The sequence below is a fragment of the Gossypium raimondii genome, chromosome 3 (assembly GCF_025698545.1).
Source record: "Gossypium raimondii isolate GPD5lz chromosome 3, ASM2569854v1, whole genome shotgun sequence".
Classification (NCBI taxonomy): Eukaryota; Viridiplantae; Streptophyta; class Magnoliopsida; order Malvales; family Malvaceae; genus Gossypium; species Gossypium raimondii.
The window spans coordinates 190700-210588 of record NC_068567.1 but is presented as its reverse complement, the minus strand read 5'-3'; the positions used below and the strand labels follow the sequence as shown (position 1 = coordinate 210588).

Genomic DNA, 19889 nt, shown 5'->3' with positions numbered 1-19889 from the left:
CCAAAGAACTAGGCCCATCAGGGATTGGAATTCTGATTTCATTTCAAATCCAGTACCACCATGCATGTTTTTCTTCTCCACCCAACCCCCACTATTCTACTTGCAATTAATATAATAATAATAAACACAAAGGTTAAAAGGGTAACCTGATTTCTACACAGCTATTTTAATATATATTATATATACGTATACAGTTATCTACCTCTTTTGTTTCCTTTAATTGACTCATTTCACTCTGAATGCTCTGTGATAGCTAACACCCTCCTAACAAGCACTCTAGATGGACTTCTTCTATTTACTCACAAAAACCAAGCATTCATTTCACCCTTCTTATATTTTTCCTCGAATTCTGGAGAAGACTATTTGTTGGGGGAGGCAAATTTCCACCATTTTGTTTCCTTCTTCATCACACATATAAAGCACCAGGCCAGTTCCCTTATACCAACCCTTTCCCTTTCCATAAGAAACTCGATTGATTATTCTGCTGTGCTTTTCATTCATGTTTCACAAGCTGCTGCAAATTCAGCTTTTTTTCCAAACTCATCATCTGAGTAACCATAGAATCACATAACATCAATAAGATTACAAATATGCTACGTTTGGTTACTAGTGTAATAACTTCACACGCAATGTTTTAAGGTACAACATGAAATCAGAATTAGATACAATATATTCCATTGAACCTTCTTGAAGTAAAATTCTAAAAAGATCTCTACATAATGTCACAGCCGAGAAAAGATTGTTTATGATATTAGTAAGTGGATCATCACAGTTTGTTCATTTCATTGTTAAGTTGGGAATTGTGGGAAAACATTCACAGAGGCAACCATTATTAATGCTGACTAATTTCATTAGAAACAGGTGTATGAAACTTGAAACACAAAAAGATTAGAATATGCACTTACCATAACTTACAATTGCATGCCACAGGAAAAGCATATGAAGGATAGACTTGAGTAACAGGGTGTAATGTACATGTTAACTGGAATCTTCATCTGGCTTTGACCTCAAATTAGGAGTCACTTTTCTTAATATCTCGGCTTCTCTGGCTATTTGGATATCTGAAGGCCAAAAAATCTGATGTATAACTTTGAAAAGAAAACGAGGAAGTAAAGCCACAATTATTATAAGCAAAATGGTGAGCCAATAGGTGGGTGACTTCACCAGATGGTAGATTGTCCTGCCAAATATAAGAAGAATATAAAATCAATCCAATAAAAGTCTATAACTAAAGATCAAGAAAACATATTCTGAGGTGAAACTAACCAGTAATTTGGGAAGACAGGTATAGAATCCAATACTACCATACAGGCATATGTGATAATTATTGATCCCCAGACTGCAGCATGAGTAATGAATACCCAGCGCCGAATGTCCATTGCCAAGTGTATATTAACAAGAATAACAACTGCTATAGTCCACAAACTGCCCATGCTCCATATATCGATTGTGCTCTCCTTATATGTGAATAGAGGTATATAGAACAGAACAAGGCTTTGCCATAGTGTGTCAATCATTGTGATCCAGAAGAGTTGCAGATTATACGCCTCATGTCTATGCCCCACGCCATAAAGTTTAGGATACTCTAGGAGTGTTTTATGACTCAAATCCTTGTCAAGAATGCCAATAACAATAGTAGGGACAGAGGTATATATGACAGAATAAAATACACTACTCCAGTCTGTTAATGCAGACGTCGTTGAAAATGCTGTGCATAATATGTACCTACAACATACAAAATAATGTAAAATGAAACCCAAATCCATTAACTACAAAATTGCAGGAAAAGAGAGAACAGCTTAATATTTCGGTTAATTTGGTTGGTTTTCGTTAATGAAACAAACTTAACCTTCAACATTTTTTCAATGGATAATTCTGCATATCCAACCAAAATATCAGAACAAATCAAAATCTAGAAGCACAATACAATGAAGATATTAATCACCATCAGATGTTAAATTAACACATACTAAAAGATCAAAACAAATAAAATGAAGGTATAAAAACTTAACAGGACTAATCCTAACTGACAACCAAAATAACATTAAAATATCAAATTTTCTTAAAATCTCTTCTGTTAACCAAACTGAATTTTTTATGGTTAACCAACAAACCGAATTTGGCCAGTTAATTCAGCTAAAAATGAATAACGAACACATGTGGGCAAATTGCCCAGTATGTTCCCCCTTTCTTTTGAGCAATGCACCTAGGAAATTCAAAAAGCTCATATTTCACAACAAAAAACGGTACATACCAGAATAGCATCAACACAAAAACAGCATTGCGATAGAAGTTGTAAAGTACTAAGTAACCAACACGCTGATAATTCCAGTGACCATGAACCAATAGTAATCTTTTCAGAAACCGGAACTGGCCCATCGCAAAATCTGATGCCATCACAGCTTGCCGTCCTTCCTGACCACATATTCCGACACCAACATCCGCCATTTGGATCATTGAAACATCATTAGCCCCTGTCAAAATGTAATTATCAGAGAAATATCACTGCTAGCTTAAAACATGTAAACTGTAGAAACTAATGGAACCACTAGAGCAAAATCTAAACACAGCAAATAACACACAAGACTCACCATCACCAATAGCTAGTGTCATGTCATCAGTGTGGCTCTTGATAAGATCAACAATTCCAGCTTTCTGCAAGGGTGCAACACGACAACAGAGCACTACCTTACAGGAAGTTGCAATGTCAAAAAGCTGTTGAAAGGTGTAAAAAGAAGAATAGATATATTCAGGAATGAAGAAACAATGAGAGTAAATACACAAATAAAAGCAAGCCCAAAAACTGATTCATAGATAGAACCATCTCGAAAACAACATGCTACAGATACTATAAGCATTTAATCAATCTAGCAAATAAAAATTAGTCTTACCTCTGATTGTAAATCCTTCTCCAAAATATAGACCAAACTGTTTCCATCAATTATAAGTGCCAGGGGTGCACAGACATCTGGTTCTTCCTTTCCAGAACATCGCTGTAGCACATTGGATGACTTTGTATCATCTGGTATCTCAAGATAACCATTTTCAGAGTTCTTTCTCCTTTTCGAGTTTTGTTTTTTTCTGTTTGCTGGTTGCACTCCATGTCTAGTCATTGCATCAGTCAAAAGATTTCTGCATTCTTCCTCTGAATTGCCATTTATGATTATTTGCTGCATATCAGCAGTCAGAAGTTTACATGACAGTCCAATAGAAATTGCTGTTTCCTGTTTATCTCCAGTCAGAACCCAAACTTTTATTCCTGCTTGCCGAAGAGACTCAATGGCTTCTGGTACACCGTCTTGTAGCTTATCCTCAATTGCAGTAGCACCAAGTAATTTTAAGTTGCATTCTACTAAAGCTGCTGTTTGACGTAGTTTTGCAGCTCTGTCAATTAAAGAAGTGCTCGCATCTTCATATCGGCATTGCCACTGCTCAAGTTCCGCATCTGTAAGATCCCTTGCAGCAACTACTAGAGTTCGAAGACCTTCTGATGAGTATTCAGTCAAATGACTTCGAGTTGCTTGTCTTATCTGATCAACCTTCTCGGTGTCTGCTAAAATGCTAAACATTGTGCTATCAGCACCTTTCACTAACACCTTGACCGTGTTGTCTGGAAATCTAATAACAACTGACATTCTCTTGCGCACGCTATCAAACTCGTGCAACCCCAAAACATCCAACCTGCAACATGAAAGTTCTATTTTAACATCACAAATTGCATAGACAAAAATAAATGTGAACCACTCAACACATGGCCTTGGAAAAGTTACTAGGGCAGGATCAGTAGAAAATGACCTAATAGGCTGCATGGAGACAGAAGAAAAACTATATACCTTAGTTTATCGCCATTGATATCAATCACAATATGACCTGATGTTCGCTCATGGAGAGTGTACAAATAAGCAGAGGCTGCAGAAACTAGTGCTTGCTCATCAGGAGATTCACCCTGATAATCAATAGCTTTAACCTCTCCCCATGAGTCACTACTTCCATGACCAGAAGAAGCATCCTGGGAAACAATTGGGATCACAGTATTGCACGCAGCCAGGGTGAGGAAAAACAGATGTGCAGCAATTCTTTCATCTCCAGCCAAGTCTTTATGCAACAAATCCATAAGTTCAGAATCAACAGAAATTTCAGACTTAAGCTTCCATCTGCTTGGGACTGCTGCATCTGCAAGGATTTACAAAAGATTGGAATTAATACCACTTCTTAACAATGTCACGTGCATTCCAAGAGGATGAGGAATTAAAACGGAATTTTTCATAGATACAGAGCTCCATTATCCATGAATAGGTGACCAATGCAACAGCATAGAAAAGCATGTCAACCCAATCAAAGGCAAAGCCATACCTTTCCAACTTAATCTAGCATTTTATAAAATTTACGAGTAGGGTTGCCACCTGAAGGATGCAGAGATTAAGCAAAGCAACCAAGAAGGAAGCTAAGTAATCTATCAAATCATGAGTTCAACCAAAAGTTGGAAGAAACATTTTGTTGATATGTCCACTCAAGTTATTAAGTCAATAATCCAGGACTCGGGAATAAGTAAATAAATTTAAATTAATCCAAGAATAGCAGACCAGCCCTGCAAATATATGGATATTAAGGTATTGAAATTCACAACAATCGCAAAAACAACAAATAAAAAAGAAGACATAAAGAAAAGCTAACAAGTCCTAACCAACACTAAATTATAATTTGTGGCATATAGTAAGGTCATTACTGAATGATAGAGGGATTACTATGTTATACCTGTGATGCTATTGTCCTGTACTGAGTCATCTGTAAGATTGGAGCTCCTATAATCTTTCCCATAGACACTTGCTTTTCGGAATTCCATTTTGTTCTCAGTGAGTGTCCCTGTTTTGTCAGAAAACACATATCGTATTTGACCCAAGTCCTCGTTTATGTTCAGCGATCGACACTGAAACCTTGAGCCAGAGTTGCTGCAGTACATGTGCTTATCTTCAATCATGAAATAAGACTGTCCCAAGCGAACTAACTCCATCGTAATATAAAGAGAGATTGGTATCATTATCTGAAAGACAATAACGGAACTTAAAAAGGAGAAAAAAGTTTCCATAGGGATCCCATAATATCTGTATGTTTTACCATTCTCCCTTCCTTCTCTTATGTATGTTTTTCTGTAATAAGGCAAGGTATCAAGTTCGTCCTTGTGACGATGGAGCCAAAGGCCCATACCAACAGCAACAACAGAACACATGACAAGAAGGAAAATGGACAACCAGAATGTTTCCCTGTTCATGTAGCCTTCCAATTTGCTTCGCTTTGAAGGGGAAACTGCACTGTTTAGCATTGCTTTTGTTTCCTGCCCAGCATAAACCACCACACCTATTATCCAACCAGTGTTCTTCAGCTGACAACCACGCAAAACAATATTTGATTGGCTGAGAGGGAATTTATGTCCATTGAACTCCATATTGGCTGTGAACTCATAAATATTCCTATTAGGTTGCTCACATCTGATCAACCCCGATACATTACAACCTTCAAATATTGAAGAAGCTGTTTCCTGCCTAGCATATCTCGTCTTCAGGTTTGATTCACCATCCAAATTCATAGTCTGAATATAGGCAAGTCCGCTAGGGTCACTCGTCCCTAACAAAACCATGTCACAAGGAATCGTCTCATCAGCATGGATCTTGACAACCTCTCCAGCTCTTATCTTTTTCCATTTCTTCATTTGGAATTCCCCCACCTGGAGAACTAATGCTTCCCTATTGTTCTCATTCCGATCTGACCTATGTCTTCGCCAATCCTCATAACCATCTTTAATTGCCGTGACACAAAGCACAAACAAGAGTGGGAAAAGAGAGACAGTTCTCCCAAAGACCGCCAGAGGTGGAAGTTGATTGAGAGCAGCAATTGCCAGGAAATACAAATAGGCCACTCGATGAAACTGAATGAAAAGATTCTTAGGTAAGAAGGTGATGAGCGTATACTTGCTAGTCCGAATCTCATTCCCAGTGAACTCATACTTGTCATTAGTTCTCCTTGGATCATTAATGTAGATCAACCTTGGATTTTCTGAATACGGAAGATTAACATCAAAATCCACACTTTTGTTGCGGATCCTCCGTGATTTGCTCAAATTTTCTTGAGCCTGAGATGAACTCCTGGAAATATCAAAGCTTGTATAAGTGTGATCGTTGTTATGCAGCTCCATGGAACCCCAGGATACCTGATTTCCACTATCCTTGGCGGGGCATTCCAATGAGAACTGCTGACGGGAAAGACAGTCAGCAGAATACAACTATTTTGAGGCAACAACAGAAAGGGAACGCGCAAGAGAGGAAAGAGGTCTCAAAGGACAATGTGGTGTGGCCCCACACAGACAGCAGTTTCTTCCAGAACTTCTTCCTGTTGGTCTTCTAAATAAAGAAAATCGGTGGCAGCCGAGGCAGCTAAAGGAAGGCAAGAAGCAGCAAGCAGAAGTGCCTTGGTGATGCACCACCACAGAGGAAGAATCAGATGAAGGCAGTAAAGTTTGCCCTGAAATCATAAATAATACAATTCTCAAATGACACCATACCCGTAGGAGAATGCTATTAGTACTAGTAGTATGAGGCAACTACCTCTGTTTTGTTCTTATATTCCCGTCGCCAACAAAATCAAACAAGAAGTAACAGAATTACATCCCAAAACCTCCATTTCGTTCGCTTTGCCAACTACAATCTCGTTTCTTCTTCAATTCAGGCATAAAACAGAACGCATCTCAAAAAATCAAGAACAAATAAAGAGAAAGACAAAGAAGGTAACAAGCCCTATGCAAAAATTGTCGATCCAATCCAAGATCAGGAGATTCAAACCGTGTCCTACAACCAAAAAAAGGAAAATTAAATGAAAACAATGACAGATCTCTGCTAAAAACAACTCAACTCAGCTCCACAGACCTTCTCTATTCCATATAATGCCAAAACTAGAAACACACACTGACAAAACAAAAATTAAAAAGAAAAAGTAAAAGAAAAACCTGAAAACTCCAAATGATGGCTATAGCTATAATAATACTTGTAGCATTTAATTATCAATACACCCCTAAAAACCCTAGTTCACAATTAAAAAGAAGTAAAGAAAAAAAAAGAGATTATCGTATCGGGAAAAGCGCTGAGCACGAATCAATGCACTGAAAACGAAATCATAGTGAAATGGCAGATAAAGTAACAGGAAAAAAAAAGAAAAAAAAAAGGGAAAAGAGATCTAAAAACCTGAGAGAAGAAGAGATCTCGGATCGAAGGAGAGAAGCGAAGCAGAGCGATGGTGAAAGTTCAGTTTTGTTAGAAAGTGCACGAAATGCGAGGAAATCGGAAAAGAGATTGGATGGATGGCTTAGCATCAATCTTGGCTAATTGGTACTTTTAAATTTATTTATTTATTTTTCTAATTTTTGGGGGGTAAAATGTATATATGACAGATCAAAAACATGGATCTTGCTTGCTCTGTTTTTCTCCTACTACCAAACAACAATCAGTTCCGTATTTCAATTAGCTATTCCATAACACTAACAGATCCCCCCCTTTTTTTTATGTTTGCCTTTTAATTTATTTATTATAATTTATTTACAAAAATTTAAAAGATTATTTATTGTAAGGTTAAATTCTGTTATTAGTCCCTATACTTTGGGAAAGTTATGAATTTAGTCTTTGTATTTTAATTTGGTCACTTTTTAGCCCTTATACTTTTTAAATTTTAAATTTTCAGTCATCACCGAACGATAACTATTAGATTCATTAATTATTTAGTTAACCTTTAAATTAGGGGTTTAAATCGTTATTACTCCTAAATTGACTTAATTTTACTTCACTGCCTCAATTTTACCAATTTAGACAAATTAGTCTAGTTTATCTCTCGACCTCACCAAGCTAACCCGAGACTATCAAATTGGTATATGATAAGACCTCCTTTCAGCCTTACTTACTTAATTTTCCCTTAGGAGCGTCAATCCTAAGTTTTGAAGTCTATTTGATTTAGTCTAGATTTTGTAATTTAGTCTTTAACCCCAAAAATCAACTACCCAACATTTACATTAACCAACCATCTATGATTTAGTTACTTGTACTTAGATTTAAACCAGAAAAAAAAAAAGACACAATAATCACACACAATAAGCATAAATCACAGGTACGCCGAGTTGATTCCCAGCCACGCCGAGTGCGATCAAATATACATCTTTTGAGAGAGATTGCCATGTTAAATTGCTTGATTTTTTTTTTTTTTTGATATTTTCCCTTGTAATTCCACGCTCAACTAGTAAGCTTTTTTTTAAGAGGTGAAACCTTTGTATGTGAGGTTTTGGGTAAGTGATTGTAACAAGTTGAGACAAGCTATTGGGGTTGCAATTACTTCTAGGTGTAATGGTGGATTGGGTTTTAGCCAATAGGTGATTTGATTGGTTATAAAATGAAACCATTCACTGAGTGAAGATCCTCGGTCATTTCATGTATTGTTAATTATTTAAACTTTAGAAGCTTTTCATATTTTGAGTAATTCTTTCATGTATTAGAATTTACTTAATATCTAAGTGTAATTCTTTCAAATATTACTAATTACTTAACTTCTTAAAAACATTCATGTTTTGGGTATTCATTTCACATATCAAGTAATTCTTTCGTGTTTTACAAAATATTTACAAGTTTATGATTTTTGGCATAATGATAAATCAAGCCCGTAACATTTATATATTGTGTTAATATGACCCTTATTTTTTAGCTAAATTTGGCCTTCAACCTTTTAAAAGGAATCGAATTTGACTATCAAACTTTAAAAAGAATCCAAATGTTGTTTTTATAATGAAAATATTGACTAAAACATTAATTTTTAAACATGGTAGACCGCATACGATCGTCCATGTATATTTCATGATTTTTTAAAAAAATTATGAATTTAATATAAATTTTTAAAAATTTTGAATTTATTTTTAAATTTTAAATTATTTATTAATATGACATATAAGACAAATAATATCATGTCAAGATGAAGTACATGTAATTGCCGTGTGGATTGCCATGCTAAAATTGTTAAAAATAATGTTTTAGTCAACATTTTCGTGAAAAAGCGATTTGACTCTTTTAAAATATTAATGTTCAAATTTAGTTTAAAAAAGAATAATGGTCAAATTGAAAAATATATAAACATTGAGGGCTAAATTAATCATTATGCATTTTTAGAATATAAAGTCATGCATATTATTGAATTTTAAAAATTACAACCACCTTTTATTTTAAAATAATTAGCTTCTAATTTCACCATACGGTTTTACGTGTTTAATATTTAATTATTTTTAAAATATTGTGTTTTATCTGCAATAATTAATGTAAAATAATATTTCTTATTTAAAATATTGGGTATAATTAAAATATATTAACTTATCAATTCAAATATTATAATAAAAAAATTTCATATAATAAAATTTTTTTGGTATAAAACCACAAAGGCCATCATTCATTTTACGGTTTGAGTCCAGTCCTATTCAACCGAGTATGGTGTTCAAGTAAAGCTCTCCCAACAATAATAACTTTAAGATTCAAATTTGATCCAAATAATAACTCAATCATACATCAAGAAAATTAGCACATTTAAAAAAAAAAATCAACTTTTGTTTATGTCAAATTTTTTTAACTAATAATGGTATAATTATAATTATAATTATCGTAACTTTTTCCCTATATTTTATACTTAGAGTTCGATTCAAGTAACAACTTCTAATAAATTATAATCATTTTTAAAAGTATAATTACTAAAACTTCTAGTTTATTTGTTTTTTAATATTATAATATTTGTAAATGTAAATTTAGTAATATTATAATTATAAGTTCAATTTTTTTAATTTTGTGTATATATATATTACAGTATTATACATAAGAAAAGATATACTTAATCTTAATCTATAAAGGAACTCAAATTTTATTTTAAAGGTTAATAGAAATTACTAAAATTATTACATACAAAATTTTGAAAATTGGGATAAATATTTGAACATTAGATAAATATTTAATATAATACATATTAGAGGTACGCGGCACATAATATAACTATCAAAATAGTCACTTTTGTTTGCTTTAAGTTACGTTTTAGTTACTTATGTTATCGTGTTGTAACGTTTTAGTCACTGAGCCATTAATTGACGTTAATGTGTAATGGTAAGTTGACGTGACACGTTAAATCATATTTTCGAACAAAAATTTTAAGTTAAATTCTACAATTGGTCTCTTTATTTTTTCATTTTGAGTAATTTAAAATTTTATTTTATGTTCTTTTAACTTTTTTCTTTTTTTCATTCTTTTTCGCTTCTCCTTTGTTTTCATCCATTCTTCATTTTTTTAACGTAGTTTTATATATTTTCCATTTTAAAACTAGTTCACAAGATCGTCTCACTCGAAAAAGTTAAATTGTTCAAAAAGTAAATAACACATGGAAAAAAAATGAAGAATGGAGGAAAACAAAGGAAGAAGCGGAGATAATGAAAATAAAGAAAAAAATGAAATTTAAAAGAACATAAAAGAAAAAAATTAAATTGCTCAAAACGAAAAAATATGGGGATTGATTGTATAAATTAACCTAAAATTTTTGTATAAGTTAACTTTGTTAATGGCTTAGTGACTAAAATGTTAAACGTGATAACATAAGTGACTAAAACGTAACATTTCAAATATAAGTTACTAAAATATAACTCGAGGTAAACAAAAGTGACTATTTTAAGAATTTACCCAAAATTAAATAGGATTTTGTTTTTCTTCGTTTGTAATCTGGAAATCCCAGTTTCTTGTGTGCCTAATCTCTTATTCTTTCGTATTTGCAACTATTTAAATCTTAATTTTTTAAAGGTTTATTATTATAAATAAAACTACACTCACATGTATAATAAAAATATAAATATTTGTCACAAATATAAATATATATTTATCTAGCTACGATATAAAATAAAATATGCACAAAAGCACAGTAAATAAATAATAGAAAAGAATCGGATAAAATTCATGTATAGTATATACATATGTCAAGATTGAATACTTATATTTTACAATTACGAATGGTGAACCTCGAGCATGGGTGTTCAAAAGCTCAAGATCTCTACCTCAACCAACAATGTCGAGGTCTCGTTGGCAATGTCAATTTTTGGTAAACTACTGTAATAGCCCGATTTTGGGTCTAGATGGAACAGTGATTTCGGGACCACAAATCCGACAAGGAAAAATTTATTTTAAAATTATGACATGGGTTGCATTATGATAGGAAGGTTGCATGAAAATACTGATATGAAAATTTTATCGATTTAGTGATTAATTAAGGAAAGGACCTATTTGTATAAAATGTAGAATTTGAATTCTAGAAGCTAGAAGGTTTAATTAGCTATGAAATTGTAATATCCCGAAAATTACTACAGTAAGAAAGTAAGATAATATCCCTGATATGGTGAAATAAGGAAATAAAATGATAAAAAGGGTAATTGAGTTATGTCAACATTGGAAAGTATATTATGCCATATTAATTCAAGAAAGGATTAAATTGCAAAAGTGAGAAAAGTTTTGTTACCCAAGAGTAAATACTCAAAATTTGAGGGTTAAAGTGTAAATATGAAAAGTTGAAGGACCAATAGTGTAAATATTTTAAGGTTGGAATAATCTAGAAACTAAGGAAGATGGAAGAATTGAGACCAAATTGAATAGATGAAGAATTATGAGGGACTAAATTATAATTTTACCAATTTAAGTGATGACTCAAGGATGAAATTTTAAAAGATCTAAAGGGCAAAATGGTCAATAAGAAGAAAGAGAAATATAGAAAATAATGATGATGTTGGAGATATTTTAGATTAAATAAATAAATATTAGTTTATTAATATTTTAATTTGATTTTAAATGATATTTTATTATTTTATTATTATTTTATTTAGTGTATATATATGGAAGAAAAGATGAAGAATCATCATCTTCTTCCCCATGCAACTAACGTATGAAGAGAAAAGAAAGAGAGAAACTTTCTTTTCTTTACAATTTGGTCCTTTTACCAAAATTTTACCATTTTTACTTAGAAATCAAAAGAATTTCCATATTCATCAAGAGAGAAATATAACAAGGAGACTATGGGGAGCTAGAATATCAAGTTAGATTCAAGAAATAGAAGCTGAAGGAGGGAGAAAATCAAGTTAAAGATTGAAATCAATGGCATAAGGTAAGAACATCAGGATTTTTATATACTTTTGAGTTTGATATTATTGAAAAGTAGGAAATTAATGTTAAGGTAGAGTTTCATTATATAAGGTTCTATATTCTTGTTATGTTAGTGAAGGAAATAAGAGAAAGTGATGGAAAATATTGAAGAGAAAGGAAAGGAAAGTGTTATAAATTTAGTTATCAACATTTTACACTAAAACAGTTTTGAGACAACAGCAGTAGTCTGAATTTGAAAATCTATCAAAAATCGTATAAATGGAATTAGAGGATGAAAAAGATATGAAATTAAATATTATTGAGTCTAGTTTCTCATAGAAGAAACGGTGTAAGCAATGGAACTGTAAATTATGAGATATAATAGGTTTTGTGAGATAAGGTCAGAATGATTTCGGGTTCCCCTGTACTGACTTTGGAAAATCATCAAAATTAGAGAAAAATAATTAGAGGATTAAATTTATATTTTTAAATCCTTAATGGGTCTATTTTCAATAGAAACAAACGGTAACATAATTCGAATTCTGTACGAGGAGATAATTAATTTTTAGTGAAGAAGGGTCGGAACTGTCAGACAGCAGAATAGGGATGACTTTAAAGAATAAACTGTACTTATTCACTAAACCAAAAATTCTAAAAATTTTATGGTAAGAAGATATGTGAGTCTAGTTTCAGAGAAAATTAACGGATATTAATTTGGAGTTCTGTATCTCAATATATAAATAATTTAGTGACTATGACTCAAGTGGACAGCTTTGAATAAATATATAAGTAAATGGTGAAATTATAGATAATGTTACCTATAAGCATGTTATATACATTAAGGATGTGAAATGGAGAGTAGGAGGAGGAAAATATATGATTATTCAACTAGTGTGAGTTTTCATTAAAAATGACCAATTTACATGTTTTAGGTTCAGGGACTAAATTGAACAAATGTGAAACTTTAAGGGTAAATTTGTAAAATGTCAACAAGTGACCAAATTGCATGAAATGAATTGTTTTATTATTTAAATTAGTAAATTGAATGAAATATTAATTTAGATCAAGATTGGGTGGAACTTTGAAAAATAGAAAATTACCAAAATGTCCCTAAATTTTGGTATTTCTGCAATTTAGCCTGGTGAGTTCGTATGAACTATATTCTATATAATTTTAATTAAAGTGAATTCTATTTAATGATGAATATTATATAGATATGTGTTTTATTATTGAAATTGAATTATTATTGGTAACATGTACAATTATTAGATGCAGTGAGATGATTATCGGAAGCTTGATTGTGGTTGGTAGGAAATATTGCATTATTTATATTGTGAAGAATTATAAAAGCATGTTAATAATTTGAAAGTTTTAATAATTAATGGAATTTTATAACTCGGTTCAATACGTTTACAAGTGTATGTGTTCTGGTAATGCCTCGTACCCTATTCCGGTGCCGAATATGGGTAAGGGGTGTTACAACTACACCTCATGTCACTAAATCATTAGTAAATTTATGTTTTAATCACTCCATTTCAACAAATTACAAAATGATTACTAATTTATTCGAAAGTTTTCTTTTAAGTTATTGTGTTGTTAAGTTTTTTTTTTTTTTAAGTTTGGCTAGCGAGCTTCAGTAAATAATTTGATGATTGTTATAATGATTCAGTATCCATCAATGAATAGAAGAATATATATTAGATCTAAGTCGATCTGATAGTTAATGTTAGAGATCGAAGAAGAAAGCTACTTAAACTTTAGCTTACAAATATATAACATTTAAAACTATTTCATAAAAAAAATTAAACAAAGAAGAGAAGAGGAATAAATGCTTTCGATTGGTGCAGATAGCGCGAACAGAGAAAGCCATGCAACATCGGATTTAACAACTCAATAACTTAAATAAAATTTTTCGAATAATTTAATTGCTATTTTGTAATATTTTAAAATTAAATAACTAAAATATAAATTTATTAATAATTTAGTGACCTTTAATATAATTTACAAAAACCCATATTAGGAATTTAAAAGGTTTTTTTGTAAAATTTTCCTATGATAAGAGAAAAGGGAAGCGGCAAAGCCCAAATGAAATAAAGGAAGCAAGCTCAATAATGGACAGGCCATTCCCTAAGATCCAAGGGATATGTTAGTTCCGGTCCATATGCCTTGATATTTGACCCAATCCTCCTCCAACACTCGTAACGGGACTAAAACACCTTCTCCTTCTCGGTTTGGTTTCTCTTCAACGGCATCCTCCGCTTTTAAAAAGGTAAAACAACGGCAAGAAAGCCCTCCACATCTCTTTTACCTTTTTATTCACTCTTTAGGTTTAAATTCTATTCCGGCGAATGGAGAGAGCGCTCGTGGAATTGTTTGACGCAGCCAGGAAAGCCGCGGATTTGGCTGCCGCCGCCGCCTCCGATGCCGTTTCCTCCAAGGGTCCCGAAGTTTCTAGATGCGTCGACGCCTTGAACCAGCTCAAGACTTTCCCTGTCACTTACGACATTCTTGTTTCTACTCAGGTTTTTCACTTTCTCCGAAATCAATATATGTTTTACTCCCTTTTTTTTTTCATTTTAAAAATAAAATTCCGATCAATGAATAATTTCCTGTATAGATTTTTACCTTGTTTTAATTTTTGTGACTGCGGATTAGGAGGGAAATCAAATTCTTTCACTACAAAATTTTGGTATTTGTTTGATTGAGTGCATGTGGTTTAATTGTTTTCTTTGTGATCAGTTAAGTATAATTAACTATGTTAGGTGAAAAATATTAGGGCATGAAATTTGATTTTTTCAATTTTATACTTTGACATTTTGATTTGATTAAATTTTGTAAATCCAATATAAAATAAATTGATGCATTCATTTATTTAAATGTGAACAATTGGATCAAAATCAAAGATTTATATATACATTTGAACCAAAATCAAAGTTTAAGGTTTAAGGTGTGTAACTGCATAAAATCAAATTTTATGTACTAATTTGCACATTGAATCAAAGTTCATGTACAATTTTGATATTTATCAAAAAATTAGAGATTGCATGAATTGTTTGATTTTGCGCACACCCAGAAATTCACAATTTGAAGTCTGATATTGCTGCTTTTTAAAATCTTTGGACAGTTAAAAGATAGAAATACTTGAATGTATTATGCTTTTACCATAGTAAGGTTCTCACTTTTTAGTATGATTTTGACTACCGATATAGAAGGAATGATAGAAAAGTGGATGAATACGATGTTAGGACTTAGGAGAACTAGTGTAGGTAGTGTTTTTAAAAAATTTTGCCCTTTTCTTCATGTAATATCTTGTAGTAGGTAAAAGTATGATGGAGTCGGATTGCATTTTGCTCTTTTTACTCAAAAAAATTGGTAAAATAGTCCTTATCCTTCTATTAGAAATTCCATCAATCTCTACTATTAACCAAAATGATCAGTTTTCCATTTGATCTAACTACAAAGACTAATTGCAGGGGCCTCCATGATATTTTTACCTTAATAATATGATTTTTAACAACTTCATTTACGATACCCTCTTATTATTTTTTTACGAAGGTTGAGAGAAAGCTTCGACCTCTCACAAAGCATCCTACGGAGAAGATTCATAGAATGGCTTCAGATTTGCTGGAGTTATGGAAAAAAATTGTTATTAAAGAGGCTTCCAAGGGTAAGAAAAATGGCACTGCTAGTGCTGTCAAGGTTGAGAAAAAGGAAGCAGATGGAAATACAGCAATGGCTGAGAAGATAAATCTCGGAGAGACTGGTAAGATTAAGAAGATTTATATCGACGGGAAAACAAAGGCGAAGAGTGCTCCAAAGTTGATGACATTGGTCAAATGTAATGATCCTTTGCGTGATAAATTTCGGGAGATTCTAGTAGAGGCCTTGTCTAAAGTTCCCAGTGAGACTGATGAAGACATGTTGGATCAAGTGAACGCTTGTGATCCCATCTGGGTTGCGGTAACTGTGGAATCTGTGATGTTCAGGAAGATGGGTAAATCAAATGACACCAACAAGATTAAATATAGATCGATAATGTGCAACATGAAGGATCCGAAAAATCCAGACTTAAGGAGGAAAGTTCTTCTAGGAGAAGTGAATCCGGAAAGGCTTATCACTATGACCCCAGAAGAAATGGCCAGCGAGCAAAGGCAACGCGAGAATAAAGAAATAAAACAAAAAGCTATATCTTATTGCGAGCGTGATGCTGCACCAAAGGCTACAACCGATCAATTTAAGTGCGGTCGTTGTGGTAAACGGGAAACCAGTTACTATCAAATGCAGACTAGGAGTGCAGATGAACCTAGGATAACATACGTAACGTGTGTAAACTGCAACAACCATTGGGAATTCACTAGTGCTGTGATTGTGAAGATGTAGGGTTGATAATCTTGATAAGTTAAAAACAATCTTTCATTCATATATATTTTTCTACTACACGAACTAAGGGATAACTAGGTATTGAGCTTTGGATGCAATCAGAGAGGCTCATGTTGGCTATATTTCATATATCGTGCCAGTCCCTGGCTATAAAAGGCTTTTCATGTGAAGTGCTTAATGGTTGTCTTTTTTCACCATAACAGCTTGGGATTTATTCATTTGCAAAGGGTAGGGTAGTTGTAGAATTAGGCTTCTTAGGGTAAGTTTGGATGAACGGTGCGTTTACTAGCTGTTAGTGTAAAAACAGAAGTAGCGGTGAAATTAGATATTGTAGCGATACTGTAGCGTGAGACAAAAAGTAAGCTAAACGCATCGCACCGCACCGCACCCAATCGTCCATCTAAACCCACTCTTAGTTTACCAACAACAATGCAAGCCATGTTTTTTAATTTTTCTAGTGCTGTTATTTTTGCATCATTTTCTAACTCTTTTTCCCGTTTACAATTTTTTGATGCAACTTTCGTGATTATTTATATGATTTATTGTTGTATATAGCCTTGGTACATGCATATCATAAATAAGAAAAAGATGTTTAAGAGTAAATGACATTAAAGTTCATTAAATTATTTTATGTTTTAGTCGTTCAATTTTAAATAGTTACAAAATATTTATTATTTGAAAGTTTTATTTAAGTCATTTAACTTATAATTTATTTATTTTTCTAAATTGCTAGCGAAGTTATTGATAAGTAGAATAATATATTTTAGATTCAAGTTGATTGATGGTTAGTATCGAAGATCAAAAAAATTGTTCAAGTTTTAATTTGTAAATTCACGACATTTAAAGTTGTTTCATGAAAAAAATAAATTATAAAAGAGAAAAGGAATTAGAACTTTTGATTAATAAAACGATGTGAACAAAGAATATTATACAACAATAATTTTAATAATCTAGTGAATTAAATAAAAATTTTAAATAATTTAATAATTTTTAAAAATAAGTGATTAAAACGTAAATTATTAATAATTTAATAATATAATTTGTAATGTATGTTCAAAGACCGAGGAAGAAACATTGATTAAAAAGAACAAAGATTTTGGGTATAATTTACCACTTTCCAACAAGATGAGTTACAACTATAATGAGATATTATACTATAATGCTTGCTTTTAAAATGACAAAAAATAAGGAACAGAGAAGATAAAAAAGGAAAAAAAGGCCTTAATCATTATTCTTTAAAATCTTTGAGAAGAATTGGATGGGGTTGAAGCCTGCAGTGGGTTTTCATCTCTGGATTCATACTCTTTTAATTCCTGAAGAAAATTTGAATATAAGTAGAAAATGAGATAATTTTTTCAAAGAAACCTGTTAAATGTTGTTCTTTTAATTACATTTGATTTTTTACTCAAAATAATTAACAAGTTAATTCTTACACATTATATCAATGAACAAATTGATTCTTTTGCTATTATTAAAATTTAATATGACTGATAAAATAATCAAACAGTTACATGTGACACATATAAGGTGTCACGTGTAACTTGTCGGGATCCATTTTTAATAATAAAAATGGATAATTTTTTTAACAAAAGAATTTTTTGCTCCTTGATATAATAATCGGACTAATTTATATATTTCTTAAATAGAATGAAGAAAATGCGACTCCGTGATACCCGATATTGTCTCAAATCTGCCAAGAGCCCAAATGATTTCTTTGGCAGCTAAGCTGCTCTAGTTCTGTGAATCCGCCATCATCACCTTTTTTTCAGACATTCAAGCTCTCGGCAGAGTATATAAAACGCTAAATAAATGACAATTTACAGATTTTTTCCTAAAGAATCGAATTTTTTTTAAATAAATATATAGGAGGATTGCATTTTCAGTCATAAAAACACTCACCAGCGAATGCACCTCATTCATGTTCCAACCACTCCGTTGTTTTTCCCTCAGTGATTTTAATGGAGATATCCTCTGATTCAAAAACCATCATAAATGTCAAACAAATGAATTTGAATCATTAAATTTGTTAAAAAAAACAAACACGAATTGATTAATTAATTACCACGGAATAAGATTTGAGCTCCTTCAATCTGAAGAGCCTATCAACTTGAATTTCGAGGTGTCTTTGAATCTGACCTCGCTCTTCGATCTCTTTCATTTGCAAAAGAAGCAATGCTTCCCTCTCTTTCAACATCTTCTCCGTCTTCTCTTTATCCAATCTCAAACGCTCCGTCTTCATCCTTACGGCGTTGAGCTCCTCCGCCAACGACGAATTCAAATCTAACGCCGTCGTCTCCATTTTCTCGGTGGCGGTGGCCGTAACCGGATGTTGATGGTTCAGTAGGTTCCGTTCGTCGGAATGGAGAATCCGATACTGTTGCTTGGGATTCGAAACAAGCACAGAGTCAGTGGCAGTAACAGTGGCAGTGTTATTCAGTGGATGGAGAGGCATGCGTTGGCTGAGACGTAAATGAGCCGTCGCCATTGCTAGAAATATGAGATTTTGATTTGACAATAGAATGGTCCAAATGAGAGGAAGATAAGAAAAGGAGAGGAGAGAGACATGCACTGTTCAAATTTGAATAAAAAATAGGCTTTCAAACTATTTATTTTTCATTTACTTAAAAGTTTTTAGTTTCTTTTTTTTTATTTATTAAAAAGCGATATATATAAACTATCAATTTCGATATTGTAGTGTAAGGCAAAATGAGGTAAAATTTATTAAGAGAATACTAGACTCTTTTCGAGAGGAGCTTGTGAAGTGTTGTCTATAAAAAGTTGACGGTCAAATTTATTTTTAAATTTGGTCTTTCAATTTTGTCAAGAGCTTTGAGAGATTCACGATGTGGTAGCACCTTCAACCACCAAAAAAAGACATTTCTCCCTCAATGAATCTCTCGAGACTCTTTACAGAGTTAAGAGATAAAATTGAACATGAATACATTAGAACCAATATTGGTCTCATTGAGTGATCCATACAATGGCAGAGCCACTAAGAGACCTATAGGGCCATGGCCCCCCTAAGATGGTAAATTTTTAATTTAAGCTTTTTATAGTTTGTAAAATTTTAGATCAGTAGTGGTAAAATTGTACTTTAGCCCCCAAAAATGATAAAAATCAGATTTAACCTTTCAAAATGAACTCTAAAAATTAAAATGATAAAATTATATTTTTACTATCGTAAAAATATATAATTTAATTTCGAACCCAAATTTTTTTTTTTGAACTCTGCCACTGAGTCCATAGATTCCAATATTGATGACACTTAACAAAATTAATAATTTAGATATCATATGTAACACTTAAATGAGAAAAGATAGAATTTTATATTTAAAC

The 19889-nt window shown here is 32.3% G+C and overlaps 3 protein-coding genes across 4 annotated transcripts; 1 reads left to right on the top strand and 2 right to left on the bottom strand.

The window, feature by feature from the left end:
* Positions 1-22: 22 nt before the first annotated feature.
* Positions 23-6675, bottom strand: LOC105796275 (phospholipid-transporting ATPase 1). The gene is made up of 10 exons (XM_052628296.1): positions 6670-6675; positions 6361-6516; positions 4756-6277; positions 3834-4173; positions 2892-3681; positions 2592-2715; positions 2255-2474; positions 1267-1725; positions 906-1180; positions 23-547 (listed from the first exon to the last, which is right to left on the bottom strand). Exons 1-9 carry the CDS (start codon positions 6673-6675, stop codon positions 979-981), a joined length of 3819 nt encoding a protein of 1272 aa, XP_052484256.1. The 3' UTR covers positions 23-547; positions 906-978.
* Positions 6676-14357: 7682 nt separating this feature from the next.
* Positions 14358-17006, top strand: LOC105796273 (transcription elongation factor TFIIS). The gene is made up of 2 exons (XM_012625876.2): positions 14358-14695; positions 15729-17006. Exons 1-2 carry the CDS (start codon positions 14522-14524, stop codon positions 16551-16553), a joined length of 999 nt encoding a protein of 332 aa, XP_012481330.2. The 5' UTR covers positions 14358-14521; the 3' UTR covers positions 16554-17006.
* Positions 17007-17631: 625 nt separating this feature from the next.
* On the bottom strand, positions 17632-19128 carry LOC105796269 (uncharacterized). Of its 2 annotated transcripts, XM_012625872.2 has the most exons (3): positions 18616-19128; positions 18453-18524; positions 17632-17866 (listed from the first exon to the last, which is right to left on the bottom strand). In XM_012625872.2, the coding sequence occupies exons 1-3, from the start codon at positions 19036-19038 to the stop codon at positions 17789-17791; spliced, it is 573 nt and encodes a 190-aa protein (XP_012481326.1). In that variant the 5' UTR covers positions 19039-19128; the 3' UTR covers positions 17632-17788. The 2 variants fall into 2 exon arrangements, with proteins under 2 accessions (XP_012481326.1, XP_012481325.2); XM_012625871.2 differs by lacking the exon at positions 17632-17866 and having other exon boundaries at positions 17888-18524.
* Between the last annotated feature and the right edge of the window lie 761 nt (positions 19129-19889).

Coding starts and splice junctions, on each gene's coding strand:
- LOC105796275 (XM_052628296.1), bottom strand. Junction 4,174..4,755: donor ACAGGACAATAGCATCACAG/GTATAACATAGT, acceptor AAATCCTTGCAG/ATGCAGCAGTCCCAAGCAGA. Junction 2,716..2,891: donor AGAAGGATTTACAATCAGAG/GTAAGACTAATT, acceptor ACCTTTCAACAG/CTTTTTGACATTGCAACTTC.
- LOC105796273 (XM_012625876.2), top strand. CDS start 14,522: ATGGAGAGAGCGCTCGTGGAATTGTTTGACGCAGCCAGGAAAGCCGCG. Junction 14,696..15,728: donor ACATTCTTGTTTCTACTCAG/GTTTTTCACTTT, acceptor TTTTTTACGAAG/GTTGAGAGAAAGCTTCGACC.
- LOC105796269 (XM_012625871.2), bottom strand. CDS start 19,038: ATGGCGACGGCTCATTTACGTCTCAGCCAACGCATGCCTCTCCATCCA. Junction 18,525..18,615: donor AGCTCAAATCTTATTCCGTG/GTAATTAATTAA, acceptor TTTTTGAATCAG/AGGATATCTCCATTAAAATC.